This window comes from Schistocerca cancellata, chromosome 11 (assembly GCF_023864275.1).
Source record: "Schistocerca cancellata isolate TAMUIC-IGC-003103 chromosome 11, iqSchCanc2.1, whole genome shotgun sequence".
NCBI lineage: Eukaryota > Metazoa > Arthropoda > Insecta > Orthoptera > Acrididae > Schistocerca > Schistocerca cancellata.
The window spans coordinates 88,265,518-88,292,336 of record NC_064636.1 but is presented as its reverse complement, the minus strand read 5'-3'; the positions used below and the strand labels follow the sequence as shown (position 1 = coordinate 88,292,336).

The following is a 26,819-nucleotide window of genomic DNA, read 5'->3' as shown; positions in this document are numbered from 1 at the left end:
TCAATTGCAATTAACTGAGCACTAATTAACTTAAAATGCACTTTATTCAAGTGGAATGACAGGGCCGCACCACAAACAGATATGACCTGTCTCACAAAAAGACAGAGCAACTGAGGCCAGATAGACTAATTGTTGCATGCCAGTTATTTTCAACAATGAATTTCAGCAATTGTTGCATTGTTTTCATGCGTATAAAGGTTTAAAACAAGCGACTCCTAAGAACACTTTTTTTATCACTGTGAGCAGATGATAGGGTGAACACACAAGTCATATACAGGGTGGAGAAAAATTGTCATGAAATTTTAACCCTGGGTAGTTGATGCCAGTAGGAACCAAAATTACTAATGTTGTGTAGGTCGACAATGTGCCATTTTTAAACTATGGAATCTTGGCGCCATGCGCTCAGATTGGCTGTGGGATTTTCCTCTTGCCGTTAGTTGGTTGATGGCCATTGCTGTGTTTGTCGGTCCACACATACAAACATACCTTGCCCCGTCACTACCCCACGCACGCTTGTGCATTTTGTGTTTTTATTTTACGTGCCACTGTAGGAATTAGATTAGGAAAGGAGACGCTTAAAGTAGTAGATGAGTTTTGCTGTTTGGGGAGCAAAGTAACTGATGATGGTCGAAGTAGAGAGGATATAAAATGTAGACTGGCAATGGCAAGGAAAGCATTTCTGAGGAAGAGAAGTTTGTTAACATCGAGTATAGATTTAAGTGTCAGGAAGTCGTTTCTGAAAGTATTTGTATGGAGTGTAGCCATGTATGGAAGTGAAACATGGATGATAAATAGTTTGGACAAGAAGAGAATAGAAGCTTTCGAAATGTGGTGCTACAGAGGAATGCTGAAGATTAGATGGGTAGAACTAATGAGGAGGTATTGAATAGAATTGGAGAGAAGAGAAATTTGTGGCACAACTTGACTAGAAGAGGGGATCGGTTGGTAGGACATGTTCTGTGGCATCAAGGGATCACCAATTTAGCATTGGAGGGCAGTGTGGAGGGTAAAAATCGTAGAGGGAGACCAAGAGATGAATACACCAAGCAGATTCAGAAGGATGTAGGCTGCAGTAGGTACTGGGAGATGAAGAAGCTTGCACAGGGTAGAGTAGCATGGAGAGCTGCATCAAACTAGTTTCTGGAGTGAAGACCACAACAATAATTTTACAGCTGTGTAAAATCAACTGGGTGGACCTTGCAGATCTCTCTCTACAGGAAAGAGTCATATGCCATACATTCGTTAAGCTTATTGAAGGCCACAAAAATAATGCCAAAAAAAGAACGGACCCAATTAACATATATACATGTATGGCTTACAGTAAGCAGGGACCAGAAAGAGAAGGAAATGAGGCTGCACGCTGCTTCAAAAAAGAAAAGTTATTCAGCATAGCCATTTGGATTGCTTGTTCACAATATCATATGGCTCGTAAACAAAGTTAATTGCTATTTCGTTCTATTAGGTTAGAGTTTAACCACAAGTCAAATTTTTTGGTAAAATCGGATATAGCACATACAAATAGGTTTGTGCAGTGACAAACGTCTCAGGCTATGCTACAAATCTGTGTATTACAGCAATCATATTTCCGTGTAGAGATTCATTAGCTTTGCCAAATCACAAGCAAACTGTCGCATTCCATCCTAACTTAGGCCTCTTGCTTCACTGGTGGTCAGACTTTAAGCACATTTGGTTTTCTTCCTGCTCTTCATGTTGAACCAAATGTGATAAATTCATATCTTCTCTCGAAAGAAATTATTAATGCAGAAATTGTCATCGGCTATTGTATACTATCACGTTTGGCTACAGTCAATATCGACAAACTGCCATCATCAGCAAGTAATGCCAAGAGCCACAGACACAGTAAATGCACATTAGACACTGAATATAGTTCTTCATTTGTTGTGATGCATTAGCTAAGTACTGTCATTGAAATTTTAAAGCAAAGTTCAGTGTCTGTGAGACGACCTGTGTCCATGCAGAACTTTTATTGCAATAGCTGAAACATAGTTATAAGAAGTGCTCAATTTGCAACGCTACAGACTGGTGTGCCAAAAAAAAAAAAGTGCAGATTTTGAGGTGTGGTACAACGGAATTTTGCTGCGGTTGAAACAATGTAAAATAGATGTTACATTCACAGTTTGGAAATGGTAAGAAAAGTGTTAAAATAGCATTTGAAGAAAGTCTAAATTTCGAAACACCTGGAAGCTCACAGTACCAGAACCTCTCTTTTTTTACAAAAAGAGCCCTAATTATAAGTAAAGAAGTAAATTAAGCAATCTAGATGTCTTTATTCACAAGAAAAGTCCTACTTCAGTCATATCATCAGCTCTGCTATATTTTTGCACAGCCATTTATGTGGGCATGACAATCAACCAGCCATGCACTTGAATGAATAGGGACTGTGAAACTGTAACTGGGAGCAGAGACTGAAATGGGTCTCTCTTTCAGACCAACAGGGTCAGTTCATGGAATGAATACTAGAAATAGGAATAGCCGCTAGGCAAAATCAAACAAGGGAAAAATCCAGAATGGAAAAACACGAATATTATGAAAAGGGTATGTTGCTACTCACAGTATAGAGGAGATGTTAAGTGACAGACGGGCACAACAAAAAGACTGCTATACAGCTGAGCCAAAAAGCCTTCTTCTAAAAGAGAAACGCATTCACACAAGCACAGTTCAGACAAGAGTCCTTTTGTTGTGCCTGTCTGCGAACGAACATCTCTTTATGGCGAGTAGCAATCTATCCTTTTCATAATTTTAATTTGCTGGATATAGACTGGGAGACTCAAACATTCATAACGGGTGGCAGGGACAAAGAATCCAGTGAAATTTTTTTAAGTGCTTTATCTGAAAACTACCTTGAGCAGTTAAACAGAGAACCGACTCGTGGCAATAACATATTAGACCTTCTGGTGACAAACAGACCCTAACTATTTGAAACAGTTAATGCAGAACAGGGAATCAGCGATCATAAAGTGGTTACTGCATCGATGATTTCAGCCATAAATAGAAATATTAAAAAAGGTAGGAAGATTTTTCTGTTTAGCAAAAGTGACAAAAAGCAGATTACAGAGTACCTGACGGCTCAACACAAAAGTTTTGTCTCAAGTACAGATAGTGTTGAGGATCAGTGGACAAAGTTCAAAACCATCGTACAATATGCGTTAGATGAGTATGTGCCAAGCAAGATCGTAAGAGATGGAAAAGAGCCACCGTGGTACAACAACAGAGTTAGAAAACTGCTGCGGAAGCAAAGGGAACTTCACAGCAAACATAAACATAGCCAAAGCCTTGCAGACAATGAAAATTATGTGAAGCAAAATGTAGTGTGAGGAGGGCTATGCGAGAGGCGTTCAATGAATTTGAAAGTAAAGTTCTATGTACTGACTTGGCAGAAAATCCTAAGAAATTTTGGTCTTATGTCAAAGCAGTAAGTGGATCAAAACAAAATGTCCAGACACTCTGTGACCAAAATGGTACTGAAACAGAGGATGACAGACTAAAGGCGGAAATACTAAATGTCTTTTTCCAAAGCTGTTTCACAGCAGAAGACTGCACTGTAGTTCCTTCTCTAGATTGTCGCACAGATGACAAAATGGTAGATATCGAAATAGGCAACAGGGGGATAGAGAAACAATTACAATTGCTCAAAAGAGGAAAGGCCGCTGGACCTGATGGGATACCAGTTCGATTTTACACAGAGTATGCGAAGGAACTTGCCCCCCTTCTTGCAGTGGTGTACCGTAGGTCTCTAGAAGAGCGTAGCATTCCAAAGGATTGGAAAAGGGCACAGGTCATCCCCGTTTTCAAGAAGGGACGTCGAACAGATGTGCAGAACTATAGACCTATATCTCTAACGTCGATCAGTTGTAGGATTTTGGAACACGTGTTGTGTTCGAGTATAATGACTTTTCTGGAGACTAAAAATCTACTCTGTAGGAATCAGCATGGGTTTCGAAAAAGATGGTCGTGTGAAACCCAGCTCGCGCTATTCGTCCACGAGACTCAGAGGGCCATAGACACGGGTTCACAGGTAGATAACATAGTAGTTTATTGAAATGAACAGTATTAGATCCAAATCTACAGCCCTCGTACCAAGAAACATTGGAGATTTTAGAGGATTCCAAGAGGAAGATAAACAGCAGATATAAACCTGTGTCCAAAACTGTCATCTACCGAGGCAACAGAGCATTGCATTCATAGGAGATGAGGCATTTCTCCACTGGTAACCATGGCAATCAATTGTGCTCACTGAATAACAAACAACATTGCGAGACATTCTGCCTGTGTCTGTCAATGGCCTAGCGGCAGGTACTGTTTTTAAAAGACTTGGTCTAGATCTCTGTAAACCTACTGGGGAAGAAATAATACTACAGAAAATTTGTGTACTGAAAGTCAAGAGGGTCTCCGGAAGAAGTCACAGTGTCTACAACAAAACATTTTTCTCCACACATCAAGCCAGAAACCATGGACGCCGCTGAAACCATTAACTGCTCATAGAAGACAAGATGGGAAACATGCAAAAAAGGGGAAGCAGTATTATGGGACAGATTCTCAGGCCAAACAGAATTGTACTGGTTGTAGATTAAAATTCTGGAAAACAGAAAAATTAACCAACCTTGCAGCAAACATGTGAAAAAGGAGATTAAAATTTTATGATCACATCCACAGTCTCCCAGCAACAAGAGATGCGTACACAATTTTAAAATATACAAGAAGACAGACAAAATATCTAGAAAGAGCCCAAATAAATTCTGTAGAAGTTGCAGACAGAAACTCGTGCAGACAAATAATTGAGAAATGGAAGTGCAGTTGGAGAACAAAACTGGGGAAAAAAAGAGAACAAAATGAACTGATAATTAAGGGGACCACACCCTGCCTATCTAACACATGTTAATTTAGGCAAGTATTTGACCCATTTCTGAAAAAAACTATTTGATGTAGGACCTTAATATTTTTACTGTGTGTTACATGATGATAATAGTCAACTCTACTAAAATCTACTTTCTCCATTTTATAGGTTTTAAGAAATACTTTTTTAAATTTATTAACAAAAATATTAAGTTTTTCTGCAGAAAATATTTTTTTGTGAACTTCCTAATGGGGGAATATTAATGAATGTAGTACCAGAGGTGGCTTTTTATGTTATGCAGAGTCTCTGAAAATTTCATTCATTTATCTATGATAGTTTCTGATTTAATGGGACATATGTACTGAAAATTTTAGATTGTGGGAAATTGACTTTAAAGAAAAAACTTTTGAAATTTGTTACTTACAGTTAATTAAAACTGTTGTGCTGCATATGATGGCCCTTCTTTGCCCTCTAGCAAGTCTTCCAGCTTCTTTTTCTCCTTCCTGGATGTTTGTCTTGCTTTCTTGTCTATATTAGATGCAGACCTGTCTGCATCGGCTGTCATCATTTTATCGCAGTGTTGCAGCCCAGTCATATTTTCACGAGGATTAATTCCCAGCTTTTTCAGTACCAAACACTTTCCAATATTAACACAATTGAATGAAATAACAGCATCATGAACTCCTAGTTTCATGTATGCATGCCTGCAAATACAGTTTTAGGAAGGCAGTTCCAAATTATGCTCTTGAAACATTCATTTGGGTTCTATATCTGCCCATGCAGACATTTCCTTAGAAGATCAGGATGAGACAAATCTCTCAAAATAGGTTTAATTGTTGTAATAACAGCAGCAGAAAGAGAATGCTGGTGAGAATAAGATTCTCCACTTGCCTGAGCCCTATTGTATTTGCATGACAAATTTTCTCCTGATGGACACAATACATGGCTTATCAGTAGAGGACTTATGGAAGAATATGGCCCAAACATCTCTCTTCATTGTCTCTAGATTTTCTTTATTTCTGTAATTGCCTGCCCATAGTATACCTGCAAGTTTTCTATAACCACTACTCGCAATCACACTTGAACAAAACTAACCAAGTGTTTGAAAGCATGTTGTTACAAACAGCAGAAACAAAAGAATACTGACCGTTGCATTTCAAGGATAGTCAACACACTTGGGAGTAAGAAAAATAAAAAAGAAAATCCCTAATGTGCAATGTAGGGGATATAAAGATCTAAAATATATGCAGAAAAGTCGGTGACAGAAAAGTGGTCGTGGCACATAAACACACGTGGGTAGGGAAATGCTCTTTAAATGCTCGAAAAAAATTTTTTTCGGCAAAACTCTTTTCAGAGTACTTAAATAAAACCTTAATCTGTCAAAACATGATGAAAACTGAAAATCGAATTTTTTTTACCTGAACCACGGTGTGGTCCCCTTAATGGAGGAGAAATGAGGACTGCATGGAAACTCAGAAAATTGACTCTCAGAAGTAGCAATCTGCCCAGGGTTTGCATGGGTAGCACTTAAGTATCTACTGCTTAACAACTTGTCTGGTTTAGTGGTAATTTTGTTTATTGGGCAATGCGTAGAGATATGATTAAAGTTCAGAGCACAACATTAGGTAACTGAATATAAACGCAATGTTTTACAGAATACATGTGCCACGTCTACGTTCGTGCGGATAACCTGGCTGGTGTGCTGATCTCAGACCAAGAGTACCCGCATCGCGTAGCGCACACGCTCATCACAAAGGTAATATTGCACTATTGTCGCCTGTTAGTAATGTCTACCATTTCTCTGCACTGACGGAAAGCTGCAGATTTATTTGTTTGAGCAAAATCTCAATTTGTTATGTATTTGTCACAAATATGTGCAGTCCATTTCTGATTTGTGTGCTATTTCAAGTAGAATGCTCCCCAAATCTTTACTGTAAGCAGTCTTTCACATCTTCAAAATGTTGGCAGACTGTCATTGTCAAAATGTTGGCAGACTGTCATTGTTAACTACCAAAGAGTTACTCAAGACTCTTTCTTATTGCTGAAACTAGTGTGAATGAGAAGACAGTCTTCAGTGGTCCTATTCACATACAAAAGCATACAAGGTAGCACGATTCGTATGCTATACAAATAAGGTCTCAATACCAGGAATACTTACAGAAATGATTGTTGCTGCAAATGCTTACAAGGAAGGTTTGTTGGAAGTATCATGCTTGCTGTCTTGTGTGTGTGCATTGTAATGGCAGCAAATACAAATAAAATCTGTCAGATGTGTACTGACCCTGATCGAGTCACAACAAAACTGATGCTTGAATCTGCTGATGACCGACCTACATTCCAAAAACTAATATATGCGCAAAAGAAATATCATCTTATAGGTTGACTCTTACACAGAAGACTACAGCAACCAGCCACTTTTTACAGTGCTATTTATTTATTTAAACAGCACAGTTACCTGTTTCGAACCGATATGTTCATCTTCAGATGGCTAGTTCATGTCTTACATTACATTTCGTGTTCTGTTTCTCCACCTGATGAAACTTCATTGGGGTGGTGATGCCCTACAACCAAAACAAGATGTGAGACAACGTCTTTGCTGGCTGTTGTGGCCGAGCGGTTCTAGGCGCTTCAGTCCTGAACTGCGCTGCTGATACAGTCGCAGGTTCGAACTCTGCCTCAGGCACGGATGTGTGTGATGTCCTTAGGTTAGTTAAGTTTAAGTAGTTCTAAGTCTAGGGGACTGATGACCTCAGATATTAAGCCCCATAGTGTTTAAAGCCATTTGAACCATTTGACTTACATCACTTAAAATCATTGTGTGGCAAAAATTACAATTAAAAGACGTTATCTCACATCTTGTTCTAGCTGTAGGGCATCGCCTCCCGAAGGACGTTTCGTCAGGTGGGGAAACAAAACATGAAATGTAATGTAAAACGTGAACTAGCCGTCTGAAGATGAACCTAGCAGTTCAAAACTGGTAGTGGCACTGTTTAAATAAATAAATAAATAAATAAATAGCATTGTAAAAAGTGGGCGTTTGCTGTAATCTTCTGTGTAAAATTCAACCTATATTTTGTACACAGCCATGGGCTCAATATGTCAGCTTTTGACAAAATAGCAGAAATACCATCAGTGTTCTATATCTTTCTGTTTGCATGTATCGCATGCCTGAACACCATTATGCTATTTGGCGAAGCCGACATCAGATATTGGTGGGTTCAGTTTACTCCACAACAAGGGGTAAACAGTTGTAATGTGGCACCTACTTGTTACATCTGTGTAATAGGTTTTGAGCATATGAGGATACTGCTAAGTGTTGCTATTATGATGTGCATCTTCGGAAGTAGTACATTACAATTGAGCATTACCTACCACCCAATATTAGCTAAAGTAAATAATCTAATGAATTGAAATTTGATACAGATTTCAGTACATTCTGCTTCATAACACACTTGAAACATAATTAATAATATGAGCATGTGATTTGGAATTAGATTTCCATAATTGATATTGAAGTGGTTTATAAGATTATTAGGAAACAGAGTTAAAAAAAAACCCTTGTGAGTGAAGTTACTGAATATGTGATTCAAAAGCTAACTATACACCATACAGAATAAAGAGTCATTGTAGCAGCATTTTATTGGTTAATGGCATTCTATGCTTCCAGCCACATTATTATTATTATTATTTTAAAAACCCGTATGAATTATGGTAGATTGCTACTCATCGCGTAGATGAAATGTTGTTTTCGCCCATGCTGGAATTTCCATTTTTTGAAATTTTATTTTAGCTGTATTTTTTTCTTTTCTCTTTCATTATAAATCTCTGCTACTTATTTTCATTAGCTATAGTAGGCATTGGAGTTAAAGTGCTGACTAATGCACATTACATAGGTGCTGGATGAATTCGCCACAAAGATTCCTGCTTCGTCATGGCCGACGGCGGATGAACAGGCAGTGGCATTCCCACAGATAAACACGTACCTGGCACGCTACCAGAACCCTCGTGAGGCGGACCCGATGACAAAAATTCAGGAGGAGCTGGACGAGACAAAGATCATTCTGGTGAGTGCTTGAAAGGCTGTCCATTTATGTACGTGAAGGTAGTTTTCCCATTTCATTCTCAGTGTGAGCGCAGAGGTTGGTACGAAAGGTGTAGAAATACGAGCTGTACAGTTGAAATTATTGATAGTGTGCAAAGAGAGAGACTTCCACGAGAGGGATGTCCAGCCACCCATGATCGTCGCGTCTGTAGTGATGATCAGTCCCTCACTAAATGTACAGAGGGTCTCGCAAATGCCTTCACAGACAGATATTACCCTTCCAGTCTTGCCCAGAAACAGATCTCTCCAGTCACCTAGCACCTCCTATATGCACACAGGAGCACTCCTCTTCTGACCCAGTATCATCCAACACTGGGGCAACTGAATCACACTCCCCATCAGGGTATCACCTACTTCCTGTTGAGTCCTGACATGAGGAATGTCGTCCCCAATATTTTCTCCACCCCTCCCACCGTGGAATTCCACTGCTTCTCTAACCGATGCAATATTCATATCTCTCTACTCCACCCCTTGCACCATGGCTCGTATCCTTGCAGTAGACCTAGATGCAAAAACTGTCCCACATATTCTTTCACTGCCACCTACCCCAGTCCTCTCCTATCCCCATTAAATGTAGGGCCACCTGTGAAAGCAGCCATACGATCTAAAAGCTAAGCTGCAACCTCTGTGTTGCACTCATTGTGGGCACACACACACACACATATCCATCCGCATATACACAGACACAAGCAGACATGTCTGCTTGTGTCTGTGTATATGCAGATGGATATGTGTGTGTGTGCGCGAGTGTACACCTGTCCTTTTTTCCCCCTAAGGTAAGTCTTTCCGCTCCCGGGATTGGAATGACTCCTTACCCTCTCCCTTAAAACCCATATCCTTCTGTCTTTCCCTCTCCTTCCCTCTTTCCTGACAAGGCAACCGTTGGTTGCGAAAGCTAGAATTTTGTGTGTATGTTTGTGTTTCTTTGTGTGTCTATCGACCTGCCAGCACTTTTGTTTGGTAAGTCTCATCATCTTTCTTTTTAAATATATATCTCACCCTCGCCCCTCCATGACCACTCCATCCCGTTCTCCTCTTTAATCTCCTTTTCCTGTACCAAACTACACAGACTTAGTTCACAGAGCAAGCCCATTTGCTCCAAATTTCTGAAGTCCGAAGACTGGTCTGATGCAGCTTTCCACATTAGTCTATCCTGCAACCTACATACAGGTACGAGGTGTGATCAAAAGGTAATAGCAATTTTTTTTTTTAATTTTGTTGGCTTCAAGCATTCAATTTTCAAAATTTTTTTATCTTATTGATACACATGTTCCTGATGTGTGTTTGCAGTTTGAGCTGTTTTGAATATTTAGTTTATTGCTAACAACCAAAAATGTTGTATGTGTTTTTGTGTGCTTGGTGAATTTTTACTTTTGAAAAGGATGGATCAAAGAATTAGCATTAAATTTTGCTTGAAGAATGGCATAAAGTTGTAAGACAACGGGTTTACGAGTGGTCTAAAAGTTTCAAAGAGGGTTGTGAAGGAGATGTCTGCAGTGGGTGCTCTGGCACATGAATTAGTAGTGACAATGTGGAAGTAGTAAAGAAAATGATTCTGGAAAATCACTGAATCACCATAAGAAAGGTTGCTGCTGATTTTGGCATAGCCTGTGGCTCATGCCAAGTAATTTTTTCAGATGTTTTGGGCAGAAATGTGTAGATGCAAAGTTTGTTCCGAACTGGTTGAATCTTGACAAAAAAAAGATGTCACATATACATAACTTAGGAATTGCTGAATAACATTGACAACAATCCAGAAGGTTAAACCATTGACTAAATATGGGTATACAGGTATGACGTCAAAACTGAGGCCCTATTGCCGTGATGGAAACTGCCTGAATAGCCAAACTGAAAAAAATTAGAGAAGTATGTAGCGGTTCCGCCTGCTTTAGTTCTTCGTTTTGTATGTTGTCCTCAGTGTCAATGTACTGCGTTGCTACACTGGCTGAAAAATGGGGTTTGTAATTTGGACACTGACTATTGTAAATAGTCTAGCACAGTTGCATTTCACAGATGTTTACTTTCACTTTTCACAACCTCCATATACACATTTAATATATGGCCAGTGCACTATTGTTTAAACTTTCCATAAGCCTCATTAATAGTTCGCAGGTGAACCTCCACATACTGCTACAATAGTTTACTGTTGAACACCTACGAGCAGTAATAAGATAACCACATAGTTCAGTCCTTCAAATAAATTGGAACAGTCACTGTCATAGCTTTAACACATGACCTATTGTTGTAACACTTACTTCACGGTTAAGTTGATGCATTGTTTCATTCTAAGCAAGACAGGTTCCTCATCTGAAACTCTGCCGTGGACTGAGTATCTTGTAAACAAAAATCGGGCCTTTATATATCCTCACAAAAATAAGTGCTGAAACTACACACTGTTCGAAGTTTAACTTACAGAAATTTCAATTAAAACTTAACTCATTAAGTTAACTGAATACATCAAAAAATTTGTTCTTTTTAACAGTTAATTCTTTTACAAGGGTTAGGCCGAATTATTTGTTTAAATCATGAAATCGACCTGTATAGTTATGCAGACAATACTTCTGACAAAACTGTTAATTACTTTGAAATTGATTAAGGGCTGGCTTATAGTTATGCAGACAATACTCCTGACAAAACTGTTAATTACTTTGAAATTGATTAAGGGCTGGCTTTGCTAAGATGTTTCTAATAGATCTAAATACATCCTTTAATTTACGATTAGTTGTTCCTCCAAATGTTTGTACTTAGTGCAGAATTTACATTTGTTTATCTGTCAACAGAATCTGTTACGAAACAATTACTGATTTCGCCCTACAATGAAAGATACTAACTAGTAATAGTCAAAATAAATTGGAAAATCAATTACATACATTAAACTAAACACAAAATTAGATCTGGTGTTATATTCTTTAAAACTAAGGGCCAATCTTTCTCTTTTATGAAAATGCAGATTATACTCATGTATGTTAATGTTAATTAAGTCAAAATGAAAAATTGAATTTTAAGGAGGCATAGGGAGGAATTAAAATTATCCCAGCTTGCTTCGTCAGAAGTTTGATCACATGTGAAGGTTCTTCTCACTGTTTCCTTCGATTACACTGGGACAGTGTATCATGAGTTCCGTTTTGTGATTGTATGGTTAATAAAGAATACTATCTGGAAGTTATACACCATTTGCTGGAGAAATCTGAAGAAAACGTTCAAAATCTCACATCTCAGTGCTTGTGCAAGATTTTTTGGCAAAAAACAAAACCATATTCAGTGCATGTGGTCCCTTGTGACTTCTTTCTCTTCCTGAGTCTAAAGAGAACCGTGAAAGGATGTCAGTTCACCACAATTGATGAGGTAAAAACAGAATTGCCGAAGGAGCTGAAAACTGTCATGAAAACTGAGTTCCAGAAGTGCTTCCAAGATTAGAAAATTTGCTGGAACATGTGTATTATATTTGAGGGGGATTGCTTTGAGGGGAACAAATTAGGTGTTAATGAATAAAGAAAGATTCTTTAAGAAAAACAAAAATTCCCTTTACTCTTTGATGACTCAGTCTCCCTCTACACTTTTAAACTCCCCCCCCCCCCCCCCCCCCCCCCCCCCCCCCCCAATCACCACCACACTTACCTCAATTATCAAATTAATTATTACTTGCTGTGTCAGGATATGTACCGTCTGCCTACCTGCTGTTTGCATCCATATTCTGCCTACCGAGGCGAAATTGTAGCAGAGGGCAGTACCCATTGTTGAAGGAATTAGCACTTCCCATTGCCTTTGCTCACTGACTATGGGAAGAATGACTACCGCGAAGAAGACTGCTTGAAACCCAATCCAGATAAAACTCAAGTTTGTGCATTTTACATACACAATAAGGATACGGGGAGAAAGTTGAACATCACCTGGAAAGCACGCACTCTGAATTGCCGTGCCCACCCCCTGTACCTTGATTTGAGTTGTATTTTGCCTTAACCTACAAACGACGATGTATAGTGACCAGACAGAAGGTATGGACCAGGAACGACCTTACCTGCAAGCTGACGAGCACCACACGGGAAGCACAGCCCTGCTCACTCTCTGTTTCTCTGCTGGGGAGTATGCTGCTTCAATATGGAGGAACTCTGCACGTACTAACCGTGTCGATGTGGCTCCGTACGAGACGGGCTGCCACATAGTCATAGGGTGTCTGTGACCAGCCGCAGTCAACAAGATATTTCCAAAGGTTTCTTGAAATTACTGCAACCAAGCGCCTTTTTTTATTATCCCATTACCAATTTCGGAACATCTAGCAATTCATCAGATAGTACGTATTTATTGATTGTCTGCAGCAGTATGGGAGTTGTGTGTAGCTTTGGCAAGATGTGCCAGCTGCGGTGGCAGAGCGGTTCTAGGCGCTTCAGTCTGGAACTGCGCGAATGCTACGGTCGCAGGTTCAAATCCTGCCTTGGGCACGGATGTGTGTGATGTCCTTAGGTTAGTTAGGTTTAAGTAGTTCTAAGTCTAGGGGACTGATGACCGCAGATGTTAACTCCCATAGTGCTCAGAGCCATTTGAACCATTTTTGGCAAGATGTTTAAACAAAACATGTAAACACTGAGTGTGGCGAAAATTGTTCACATTATGAGATGTTATAAAGAGATTAGATTTTATAAATTGTACTTGTCAGTTTTACCATATTGCTACATATTAATTTTGCCACAGAGAAATAGATATACGGGGTGAAAAGTATTTAAACCGACAAACTCTGGGAGGTTGTAGGGGACATCAAAACAAATATTTTTCCCAAATGTCATTTTTCCCTATGAGTAGTATTTAAACTGGTAGAGGAAGATTTCTCTGGCACCAAATTAATTAAACCAGCAAACACTTTTCCATTTTTTTTATGACTGAGACATTAACACAACCCAATTTCATTTACAGTAGATTTTCAAAAATTCCTCCATTGACACGTAAACAAAGGTTACATTGTCTGATCATGTTCTGTCTGACACGGGGTAAAAAACCCCAGGAGTATCCTGAATTGTTCCTGCTGCTGCTACTATCCGGGCAGCCAGATCCTCTTCTGATGCAACAAGAGTTGCGTAAACAAGGTTGTGCATCTCTCCCCACACAAAAAAGTCCAGAGGGGACATATCTGGGGATCGAGCAGGCGACAGTACAGGACCACCTCTGCCAATCCACGTTTCTGGGAACCGTCGGTCCAGGAATCGACGCACACGACAACTGAAATGTGCCGGCGCCCTGTTATGTTGGAACCACGTGCTTGTAGGGAGTGGGACGTTTTCCAGCAATTCTGGCAATTCTCTGGCAAGAAAGTTGTAATAATGCCTGCCATTTAATGGGCCAGGTAGCAGATACGGCCCAATTAAACAGTCCCCAACAACACTGACCCACACATTAACGAAGAACCGCACTTGATGAGCACTAGTAACTGTGGCATGTGGGTTATCCTCACTCCAAACATCCAAATTGTGCATGTTGAAGACTCCATCATGCGCAAACATTGCTTCATCAGTAAAAAACACAGAGAATGGAAATGTAGGATGCATTTCACACTGTTCCAGTTACCACTGTGAAAACTGTGCTGTGGGTGGATAATCAACTGGTTCCAGGTTGTGGACACGCTGTAAGTGAAACGGACGTAACAATTTCTCTCGAAGGACTGTTCTTACATTCATCTGATTCGTCCCCATGTTACGTGCAGTTGCACAAGTGCTGATTGAAGGAGCCCGCTCCACATGCTGCAAGACACCTTCCTCAAATTGCAGCATTCTTACCGTGTGACGGTGTCCCTGTCCAGGTAATCTGCTAAATGACCCTGCCTGACGCAGATGTTGGCACACAGCAGCAAACGTCGTATGATGCGGGATACGGTGATTAGGATATTGTTGTTGATAATCCCGCTCTGCAGCTCGTCCGTTGTGGTATGCTACGTAGTACGCACCAACCATATCACTGTACTCACTCCAGGTGTATCGCTCCATTAGTAAACAGACAATGCACTGCTACACTGGTGGACAGCAGTTGCCTACAACTGAAGAGTGTAATACGCCCTCTAATAACTGAAGAGCGTAATACGGCCTCCACCAGTTTAAATAGTCCTCATAGGAAAAAATGACATTAGGGAAAAATATTTGTTTTGATGTCCCCTACAACCTCCCAGAGTTTGTCGGTTTAAATACTTTTCACCCTGTATACTTACTGATGCCAGTGTGTATTACAAGTCTGAAGAAAGAGACAATCTACCATAACACAAACTCTTCGACATAACTTTAGCTGTACTCCTTGGGTTATTCGCATTTTTAAAAAATATGGAACACGGTACCTGTGAACAAGTGTGTAAAGTGCACTACAATTAACGTCGTCAGAAAACATTATGTTTTCCAGAGTACTGTGTACACCAACATCCAACCAATGGATACTAATAACTGTAAGTAATGCAACAAAATCTACCTCATAACATGAATAATTCTTGCCCCACTTAGTTCTTATGTTTTGTTTATGCATCTTGCCATAGCTACACGACCCAACACTGGAACAGACAATCAATGAACATCTGGTGATGAATATCTAGGTGGTACGAAACCAGTAACAGGATAATAAAAATTGAAGAACAAAACAAAAGGCATTTGGTTGCGGTAATGCCAATAAACCTTTATTCATCACAGTCGGGTGATCCTACTCCGTAACAGATAAAAGTTCTAAGACATTTCCACTCGTGGGAGTAGCACCTCCAGATATAAGAAAGGCGGCAGCAGATAATGAGAACAAGAAGCGAGAAACATATCTCAAGCATCCATTGTTTGGAACCCTCACTTGTCCATCACGACTGAAATCCAGAAGCAGCTTCCTACTTACAATTGCACTAATTCTGAGTTCAGCAAAAGCCCACCATGCTTAGCTGTGGAGAACAGTCTCCTGAATGATTACGGACACCAAAAGAGAAGCTAGTATCAGGCTGAGAAACTGTCAGCAGGTTGAGAACAGAGGTGACAAGATGAGAGACTAATTTGAAGAAGTGGGCTGTTAGTGATGATGAATGTTGTGAATGTGGGGCAAGTGGTACTATGAACATTTGTTGGGCTGCAGTATCCTGAACGAACCGTGTGATGTGGAAGAGTTGTTTGCAGTGAATAACTGTGCCATTCTGGTTGCCGAACATTTGACTTGTGAAGCATAAAATTCTCTGTAATAATATTGGATTGTAGTTTTTATTATATTGTATTTTAGTGTTCTTTGGACTCAGATAGGTAAATAAATAGATGCTTAAATGCCTTTGTGAGTACTGTAAGGTGCCTAAACTTATCATATATCCTGTGGGAGTGACAATAGATGGTTGTAGTATATTACTATATTCCTCAATTAAGGGGAGTTTGAATGCCCAATCCTGACTATGTTAATTTAGTGACTTGGTTTCCGTGTGTTTCAGGAACCACTGTAGCCATTGACATGAAACTTTTACAGGACATTAAACTGTGAATTCTGAGTCTACTTAACTACAATAATTGCACTTCAGCCACTTCTTTCAGAAATACAATTTTTTAACTACACAGTTAAAGTTTTGCGTAATTTTCTGTACATTATCCTAAATAATTATAATTATACATAACATTATGTTCTTCTTTTAGTTCAGTAGACTCAGGATATGTATGTTATTACTCCCTGAAAATTTGAATACTCTACTTGAAGTGGTTTCTGAGATTTAGGGAAAAATGCAAAAGAAATGTAATTTTTCTGGAACGCCTTCTAAAGTTTCAGAAGACTGTAACTCTATTAATATATGCTTAATTTTTTTATTTTTAGTCACTCAGAAAAACCCTCGCTATACTGTATATCATCTTCTCGATCTTTTTCCATGTTTTTCTTCTTTCTGGGCTACTTAGTGGCCAACTCTGCTGCATACTCTGCCTTATCAGTGTGAACCTTGTTCATCCGTTCAAGTTCTCTGATGCAGTTTGCTCCATGGTTAATTCCCGTATGCCGTAGCACTTTCACCCTACGAATGTTGCCATCATTAAAAGCAATAACAGCATCACTGACCCGCACTTTAGTGTCTTCATTCCAAAAAAAAAACATTTTTTGGTAAGCTAGTCCATATAAGAGCATTGAATGACTCATTGGGATTTTGAGTCTGACCATGCAGACACTTCTTCAGGACACTTTCTTTCAGGAGTGCTAGTTCTGCAAGTTTTGCAGGAGAGCTTCTGTAAAGTTTGGAAGGTAGGAGACGAGATACTGGCAGAAGTAAAGCTGTGAGTACCGGGCGTGAGTCGTGCTTCGGTAGCTCAGATGGTAGAGCACTTGCCCGCGAAAGGCAAAGGTCCCGAGTTCGAGTCTCGGTCGGGCACACAGTTTTAATCTGCCAGGAAGTTTCACTTCTTCAGTAATTCAGAATTTGCCGGGTATTTGCTGCTGGGATGGAATGTTTATGGCTGTATGAACTGTGGGAGTACTGGGCATTGTGGTAATTGCACCATGAGTCAGGTCCAGGAGGGAAAAGGAGATGTACTGGTTTTTCATCAGTTGACAGTCTGTGAAAGAAGGTAGCCCATAATGCCGGCTTCATTTTCAACAAATCCTCAGTATTATTTCTAATGGCCGTCCCATAATACTGCTGTAGTTCATCAATCATTTTGTCTGTTAGCCTGCCTCTTATGGTTTTGCCATCAGAGTTTCTTGTCTCTCAAACTTTGTTTCAGCTTCCTCAGTCTGGTGCCCACCCTCTTCTGGACATGACCAACACATTCCAGTTTTGTGATAATCTTCTCGCCATAAGACTGAGCAGCTACTACACTGTTATATGCTTTTGAGTCTCCATCACCTACCGAGCGGGGTGGCGCAGTGGTTAGACACTGGACTCGCATTCGGGGGGACGATGGTTCAATCCCGCGTCCGGCCATCCTGATTTAGGTTTTCCGTGATTTCCCTAAATCACTCCAGGCAAATGCCGGGATGGTTCCTCTGAAAGGGCACGGCCGACTTCCTTCCCAATCCTATGAGACCGATGACCACGCTGTCTGGTCTCCTTCCCCAAACCAACCAACCAACCAACCAATCTTCATCACCTAAGAATGTAGCCTAACACACTCCCCTGTCATTCACAGATTGACTAAAAATTTAAATAGCTGCAGAGGCCTCCATACCATCACCTGTTCCTTCATAATTTCTGCCACAGATATGGCCTTCTTCATTCCCTGATTTACACTTATAACAATGTTTGGTTAAAATCTGGAAATATATTACCTTTCCAGTATCCACACTGGTCACCGTAGCAACAGAATTCTTAGAACTGCAGCCGCACTTCTGCCAAGTGCCGTCAAAAGCTACTGGTATGTCAGTCATACCATCATTTATTTCAACAGCTTCAATTTGCAGCACCTTTCATTGACTCACATTCAACAGATTCCACAGCAGCTCCAATAAATCCTCCACACTTGTCGATTTTACAAGGTGGGCCTGGCATATTTGTCACGGCACACATTGTTTCTGCTGCAGTGTGTCCTTTGCCAATAGCTCTCAATCCATAAAACCACCTAACATTTACTTCAAAATAATTATCTTTACACTTATCAGAATTCCAAAATGAATGAGTATATTTACAACTGGTACAATTAATGATAAGTTCCCTGGCAGGTCCATTTGATACCTCACTGTCTTCATGTAAACTAACTGGCCCTCCATATATTTTGCAACACACACATTCACTTAACATCCTTGTTATGATGTGTAAATCTATCAGAATATAACTTAACCTACCATTTACATCACTTCCCTTTTGAGAAAACTGTCTATCACAATGTTTTATTTTAACCTTCGAAGCACTAATGGGTGTTTCTCTAGATACTGACGAGTTTGCCTGTATTTCATCATCTGTAAGTTCACACGTCAAATGTAGAACACAATGTTTCTCTTTATTCGAAAATCTATTACCATGAAATCCACGTTTCTTATAAACAGTTTGTTTTGGTGTCATACTTTACTTTTTGAGAGATTTACCAATCAGTCAGTCACTTTTCCTTGGAAAAACATTAGCACTTCAACATACAATGCGTGTCTATACTATGAAACAATATGATACTGTTTTTGACAATGCCACCAATACAAACACGTAATTTAACCTTTACAACACAGCAATCTACAGCCTCCAATATAAAAAATTGCCGATTTTATTAGATCTTGAAGTAACGCATTTAAAAAATTTTAACATTTTCAACCGGTGTAGATTATATTTAAAAAAATAAAATAAAATACTTCCCGTGTGAGTTTATATATATCATTTTATTCGGAAAATTGCAAATTTTATGAGATAAAAATTGAATGTGGAAAAACATTTTTTTTTGCTGTACTAACCACCTTCAATGCTGCTTGGAAACTTTTGTTAGTAAGCTTTCACAGATGGTTATCATTTATCTTAAATCATCTGAAACTACAGGTTTTACCATTCCCATGAAGTCCTACAGTGGGGCAAGCAAAACTGTAACCTTAGTACATGTACACTGCCCCCCTTGTGAGTCTTAATTTGCTATAGGTACAACAAACCTGAGCAATATTCTAGGATGGTTCATATGAGAAATTTGTAAGAAACCTACTTTCTTCTTCTTCTTCTTCTTCTTCTTCTTCTTGCGTTACGGCCTCTGTAGGACCACGGGTAGCCCCTTCGTGGACTGCATTTTCCTCTTCTTCTCCCAGAACCTCTTCATTCTTTCTCTTCTTCTCTCCCGCTCTTCTTCCAAGATCTTCAGTTTCCATTTCTCCTGGTGGCTCCACTGGTGACATTCTAATCTTTTCCTGTGTTCTTCTCTGTCATTGATCTCCTGCCTATTTGTCGGTGTATATTTGTTCCTCCAATTTTCCTTTCCTTCGACCTTGATCCCCGATTCCAACCAGTCCTTTCGAAGTTCAACAACCCACTTGGTTCCTGTCTTCCCCTTGTCCTCCCTGTCGTTTCCCACACTCTCTTCGTCATTCTGTCCATACTCATCCTAACTACATGCCCAGCAAACCTTGCCCTTTTGAGTCTGATTTCCCCGGATATTGTTCTCGTGTTCGGGTACAATTCTTCCCTAGGTCTTCGCGGCCACCTCTCTCCACCTCTTTTGGGACCTAGTATTTATCTCTCTTCTTTCTCTAGTTGTTCTGCCTCATTTCTTCCTAGTGTCATCGTCTCAGCAGCATATAATACTGCATTCCTCACTGTTGCCTTATCTTTGCCTCTGTGGATATATTCTTTTTATTGTATATCTCTTTGTCATGCAGAAGGCTGACCTCATCTTCTTCTTTATCCTCTCTGTTATTCCCTCCTTGCTCATGTTCCTTCCTGTTATAAATTCTCCCAGGTATTTAAATTTGTCCACCATTTGCACAGTGCCTTCCGGTGTTTCCCAGTCTGCAGTGGTGTTATAGGCGATCCTCAGTCCCACCTCTCTGGCTACCTCACTTAAGTTGTCGAGTTGTGTCGTTGTGTCGTCTTCTGCCTTACTTACTATTGCTATGTCATCTGCAAAGGCTAGGCAGTCCACTTGAGCCCTGTTGTCCTTTTTGTCCCCCACATGGGTCTTCGGTATTCGCATTTCCTCGTTTATTGCTCTCCACTGCCTGATCACTTTGTCCAGTGCTATACTGAACAACAATGGTGACAATCCATCTCCCTGTTTAACACCAGACTTGCTCTCAAATTCTTCTGACAGTGCTCCTCTGAATCTCACCCTTGCTTTTGTGTGTGTCAGAATTTCTTTTATGAGTTCTTGTGTAGTTCCATCAAGTCCTCTGTTCCTCAGGATCCTAACAAGAGTCTGTCTGTCGATGGAGTCATATGCCTTTGTGAAGTCCACTAAGGTTATTACTGTCTTTTTGTTTTTTAAGGCCCTATGTTCTATCAGTTGCTTCAGCATAAATATCTGTTCTACACAACTTCTTCCCTTCCTGAATCCCACTTCGTAGTCGCCAGCTGTGCTTTCTACGTGTTCTTCTACTCTCTTGAGCAATAGTTTTGACAGCACCGTGTATCCGACCTCTAGTAGCAATATTCCTCTGTAGTTGTTTGCATCTCTCTTGTCCCCCTTCTTGTGTATTGGTACTAAAATTGCATTCTTCTATCCTTCTGGCAACTCCTTTGTTCTCCAGATCCGGTGGATTATGTTGGTCATGTTGTCTATTGCTTTGTTGCCTCTCCACTTTAATCTCGGTTGCTATACCGTCTTCTCCAGTTGCCTTATGCCATAAGCGATCTGAAGAATAATGTGCGACTTCATCCCCGGTTGGAGGGTGTGTCTCTCTCTCTCTTTTGTGTTATTTCCCAATTCCAGCTCTTCTTCACATGGTTCACAGTTCAGCAGGTCGTGATAGTGCTCTGCAAAAATCCGACAGTTCGCCTTTGCACTGACAGAAAAGCGACCTACTTTTTAGACAGATTGCACTTTCTCAGTGAACCACAGTCTGTTAACTGGTCTAATACCTGTGACGGGGCTTATATTATAATTCCACAGCACCTTTCCCATAATTTTTTTTAAAAAGGGGGAGGGGAGATTTGGACTCGGGACAGGGATAACCTTCGCTCTTTCCTCCATAACCTCAACACCTACTCCCAAATTCAATTGATCTGATCCTTCTCAACGTAGTGAGCCACCTTCCTAGGTGTCAGTCACCACCTCTTAAACGGCTCCATAAATACATCTGTTCGTATCGAGTGCACCAAGTTGCTACTTACTCGGAGTTTCCAGTGTTCGATTGTATAAAGTGGTTCATTTCACATTCCAGCACAACACAATCGAAGCGGTGCTGCAGCGCGGGGAGAAGCTGGACGACCTGGTCGCCAAGTCGGAGGGGCTGAGCATCCAGAGCAAGGCGTTCTACAAGACGGCGCGCAAGACCAACTCCTGCTGCAGCTTCGGCTAGGCGGGGCGCGCTCGGCTGTGGCGCGGCGCACGGACTTCGGGAAGGCTGCACCGGGGGCGGAGGCGTGCCGCTGTCTGTCCCTGCCGGTGCATCCGCTCCTCGATCCTCCCCTTTCCCCCACGTAACGGAAGCGAGTCTGCCGCCGGCACGATTTGCGAAAGCGACTCGAAAGCTGTGAGTGGAGAGTCGCGACATTGATAATGTGCTGACATTTGCCCCCATTGAGAGATGTCTGCCCCCCCCCCCCCCCCTTCCTCCTTCCCCCTTCTTGTGCACCTCATTGCCTACAAGCTTGTTATTTTATGTAGCATTTAAGTTACCATGTCTTAAATTATTTAATCTCTTCCTGTACGATAGTTGTCAGGTGCAGCCAGTTTATTTCTGAAATGTCTCTGTCATTCGATGTGTAGTCGTGTATAAGATTTCTTACTGAATTCCAAATACTTCTCAACTTTTTGTGGGAATGCAGTGTGAGTTTCCGTTCTCTCTCTCTCTCTCTCTCTCTCTCTCTCTCTCTCTCTCTCTCTCTCTCTCTCTCTCCCTCCCCCTCCCCCTCCCCCTTCTCATGCCTAACCTTCTCTAGAAACAATTTTCTTTTTTGCCTGTAGTATATAGCCCCTGTCAAGAAAAGAGCTAGACTGTTGTTGCCTGCAGTTCAGTGTATTGTGTTCTCCTGTCCTTGCATTGCTGCTGCTGTGTTTTGAAGCGCTAGTTGTTCTTTGGACTGCAAACAACATATAAGAGCCGCTCTAAGCTGTTCTGGAATTGGTCCCTGACCACTGGTTCCGGAACCCCCCGGAAGCAATTACTGACCACCGGTCTCTAAACACGGCGGGCGATGCAGTGTGTGTTCCCCTTCGTGTCATTTCTCTCTTAGCTACTGTCGACTGTCTCTTAAAAAATTTAATTTTATTGGTGTTCTTCCTTTATTGGTGTTAGGCTAGATACATAGTACAATACCTTAGCTGACAGTGTATGTCGGAAACAAATATGAAATATATTTATCTCCCCATGTAAGTGGAGTTTAGGCTTTATTTTATAAAGTGTGTAAACTGTGAAGGCATCACTGGTTGTGTTAAAATTGTAAAAGCAGTTGGATGGTGCATGTAGGTGCATAATTGAGCTACTTCCAAAGTATGCAATTTTTATGAATGTGTCTGACAAGTATGTCTCTTGTGTGAGTGAGAATGTGTGTTAAACTGTGGGTATTTCTACAGCTACAGGAGTTACAATAGTTACATTTTCGTGGATGTTTGTTATTTGTATTAGCGTGCAAAACTGTTTGATCTCTTGAAATTATTTATGTGATGGAGATTGAAATGCATTTTTCACATTCATTCCATTGAGTATTGTCAACTAACTTGTGAGAAATTGTAAGAAACAACACGTGGAAATCAGAGATGGAAAGAAACCTTAATGGAAAAAAAATTACGTACTTTAAATTCAATTGGTTTAAATTGTGAATGAACAGGTACTACAATTAAATAAATGTGGCTACTTAAGAGATTTCCCTCAGCCTTCGAGAATATTTGAACTACGCAGTGCCGGTATATTTATCCTCTAGAACAGTGGAAAATCTTGAGGGAGCTATATAATTTTTGATTATGCTCTATTGTCAATGGGTAGAGATTGGAGTTACCTGCATTTAAGATGTGGTCGTTTTTGTTATTGAAGTTAAAATAATTGCAAAGAATTTACAGTGTACTCAGACTAGACAAAATATGTATGAAAATACAATTTCTTTTTACTTCTAAATTGTTTGTTTCAAGTATACACATTTTATTACACTAGTGTTTAGTCAGTTTGCATATTATTATGCAGCTCTCATAGATGAACACATACTATTACCTCCATACCAGTTTGAGGCAACCCGTTTACTGTGAACATTTCCTACAACAATGATGGGTTATTGAAGGCTTTATTTTAAATTTACATTAACATTACGCTTTCCTGTAGCAGACACAGAAAGTTCTCTATAATGCTGACGAAAATATGTGCATTGTTGGAAGGTTGTGTATTTTACTTGATTGCAGGTGTTTCCTGTGCAAATAACTTCGTCACTACGACAGGACTCTTTAAATATCATTCAGCTTTTAAGATAAATCTGTAAACTCCATCATTCTCAAAGGCACTGTAATATGATACTCTTTTGACAAATGTCTGTTACTAACAAAGACTGTTGATACAGGATCCCACAGTTGTTAATTGCACCTGAGGGGAAGGTCGAATACTAAAATAATATTTTTAATAGTCTATCCATCTGAATTTACGAGAAACATTCATCCAAAATGTTTTACGGGATATACAGATTTCAGATGACATTTTGATTGCAAAGAAAAATAACTCAGTTGAAATAAAACTAATATGTAAATAATTTAAAAAGTATTACAAAATCAAATGTTAACATAATATTGATATCTTGGGCCTCTAGAAAACAAGAATATTTAAAAATTTTCACTTCTCTTGCCAATCTTTGTTATAGAAGTTTTTATTATGAAGGAGTTTCTAAAATGAGCCGTTAAACTGAAAGGAATACCAGCAACATCATTTTCCTTTTCCTACACTTTTCCCGTCAGTTTCTCTCACAAGTTGTTATACACAGAAGGTTAGATTTCTTCCCTGGCAGTGGAATCTGTGCTGAAAGAGCAGTGTCTAAGCAGTGTGGCAGCGATGGTGCGTACCTCATATTTATGGTTTCTGTTGTGCAAGAGTACTTAATGAATCTCAGAACTGGTATTATTGATGCGTGTTTGCTTGTAAATTACAAATGATGTTCTGATAGGGGAATTACTGAACGTTGTATCACTGTACAGTTGGGTGACAGAGAGGAATATAAACAAGCATTTGTGTGTGTGTGTGTGTGTGTGTGTGTGTGTGTGTGTGTGAGAGATTGAGTGAGGAGAGTCTCGCCATTAACTAATGGTCATTGTTGTTACAAATTTCCTGAGCAGTTTGGCACCTAAAGGGTGAAAGAGGGGTTATGAGGGACCATTCTCCTTACAGAAATGCAAAATATAGTAACAGACTTAAGGAACTAGCAATAATAATATAGTATATTAGTGACCAAAGCAAACTTTATTGTAAATGTTCTAGACGAAGGTGTATGGAAATTCTCCACACTGCTGAGAACTGACAGAATAGGAAAGTGTCAATCAAACTCTTTCTAATACAAGCATTTACTTACTGGAGAAAATATATGCATACAAATACATCAGACAGTGTTTATAACACAGCAAATAGCACCTTTTTACTTTATCCGTATTATCTTGCCAAATAGTGTCAAAAATAGTTTTCCAAATACAGTGAATTTTATATTTTATTTTTACTGTTCAAACAATTTTCACTAAGAAACATTTATTATGTATGTTCTTATTACACACAATGTAGGCTTTTTCTTTTTCCATGTATTATGAAAACTAAATAGCGTTTCCTTTCAGATAATTGGTCTGTCTCGTGGGAGAACAGAAAACTAATATGGAAAAAAAAGTCAGGCCCCTGCACAGCCTTTGTAGAGTTCCATAGGAAAAACAAAACAGAAGTGTATAATCTGTTGCTATAACTTGATTCAGCACAGTGAGAATAGGTTAAGTTGTGATGTTACTCGACGTTATCACCATTCTCTGTTTCTGCTGTGCGCTCTGTCTTGGGCATTGTTCGGATTTTGGAACCCTGCATTTGGCACAGTCAGTTAATTGTTGACTTCTCAGTACCACTCAAGATGTGGTTGGCAGTTGATTTATGTGTGGGCATATTACATGTACCTGCTACCTGTAGTCAAATTAAGGAAGTAAGTCACTCGAATAAATGATTCGAGGAGTTCTTGCCGTGTGAGATTTGTCAGTCTTGAACTTTTGACTACTTCCTCTGGTGCCATCAGCAGGAGATTTTGGTAGGCTGTTAAGTACTTCAGCTGGTCACATAAGCATTTAAGAATGTCGGCACAAAATATTACATTGTCAAAACAAGTTGCTTGTGTAAAACAGGCTTTAGCTCTGTAAGACAATGTGCAAAATTCCAAAAATATTTGAGCCTTCTTTGTGCACCTTTCAACTGCCTTTCTTTGCTTGTGTTCCACCAACCACTTTCATACAATATTGGAAATGATGTTCAGACTCAATGGATACGCATAAACAGCTAGTTATATGCTCGATAAACGGCTTTCATTGTGTGGCACTTGGTAACATTCCATTTTTGTTAATGTTTTCATACTATTGTGTAGAGCAGCTGAAAAAAGGCAGCATCCTTCACCCTCCATTTTCAGGAAAGGGCACTATCCCCACAGGGTGGTTTCTATTCTGACTCTTATGTTTGAGAGCAGGTGGTATGACCTGTCTCGTCAGCTCAGTTTTAAAAATATTGTGAAACTCCAGTGAAATTAATTCTTTTCTGCAGCTCGATTGAACACAGTATAGTGTAAGAATGAAGAAGAAATAAAATTAGTCGTCATCAAGTGCTTCAAGTTAGAATGCTGGTCTCCGTTGGGTTCTTCCCCCTGGTATTCTGAGACAGTATCATAAACCATAAAAAACAGTGCACTTTTTCACACATCATGTTTCTCACTTACTTGTATTTTTCCTCTTGAAAGTGTTCAGAAATTGTCACACATTCATAAAAGAGGCAGTGTTGGTAAAAAGTGGAAGGAAAGCTTCTGTAACATGTCCAGGAATAAATCTGTTGAAATGAAAGCCACTCTGTCCGCTCGTGCTGCGTGTGGCTCCTTCGCAGTAAATCACGCACGCTTTCAGATATACCTTGTTCCATTCACATTGTGTCACGTGCTACTGCACTGCCTGCACACTGTTGGTGGCATAAACCAATGCATTTAAATGACCCCATTGCCAGAAATCCAACAGTTACAGGTCCAGTCATTGGGAAGGCCATACTACATCCTTGACCAATCCATCGTCCAACAAGATGACCTACACCACCCAATAGTACACAATACTCATCACAAGTAAAAACAGTCCATATCTCACCAGG

At 39.9% G+C, this 26,819-nt stretch overlaps 1 protein-coding gene across 1 annotated transcript in view; it reads left to right on the top strand.

Moving 5' to 3' along the window:
- The window catches only part of LOC126108798 (synaptobrevin homolog YKT6), a 37,090-nt gene extending 13,872 nt beyond the window's left edge, over window positions 1–23,218 (top strand). Inside the window, exons 2-4 of the mRNA XM_049914160.1 lie at window positions 6,511–6,611; window positions 8,749–8,919; window positions 21,702–23,218. Coding sequence (XP_049770117.1) covers window positions 6,511–6,611; window positions 8,749–8,919; window positions 21,702–21,839 — 410 coding nt within the window. The 3' untranslated portion in view covers window positions 21,840–23,218. The remainder of the gene's footprint in view (window positions 1–6,510; window positions 6,612–8,748; window positions 8,920–21,701) is intronic.
- The last annotated feature ends 3,601 nt before the right edge of the window (window positions 23,219–26,819 follow it).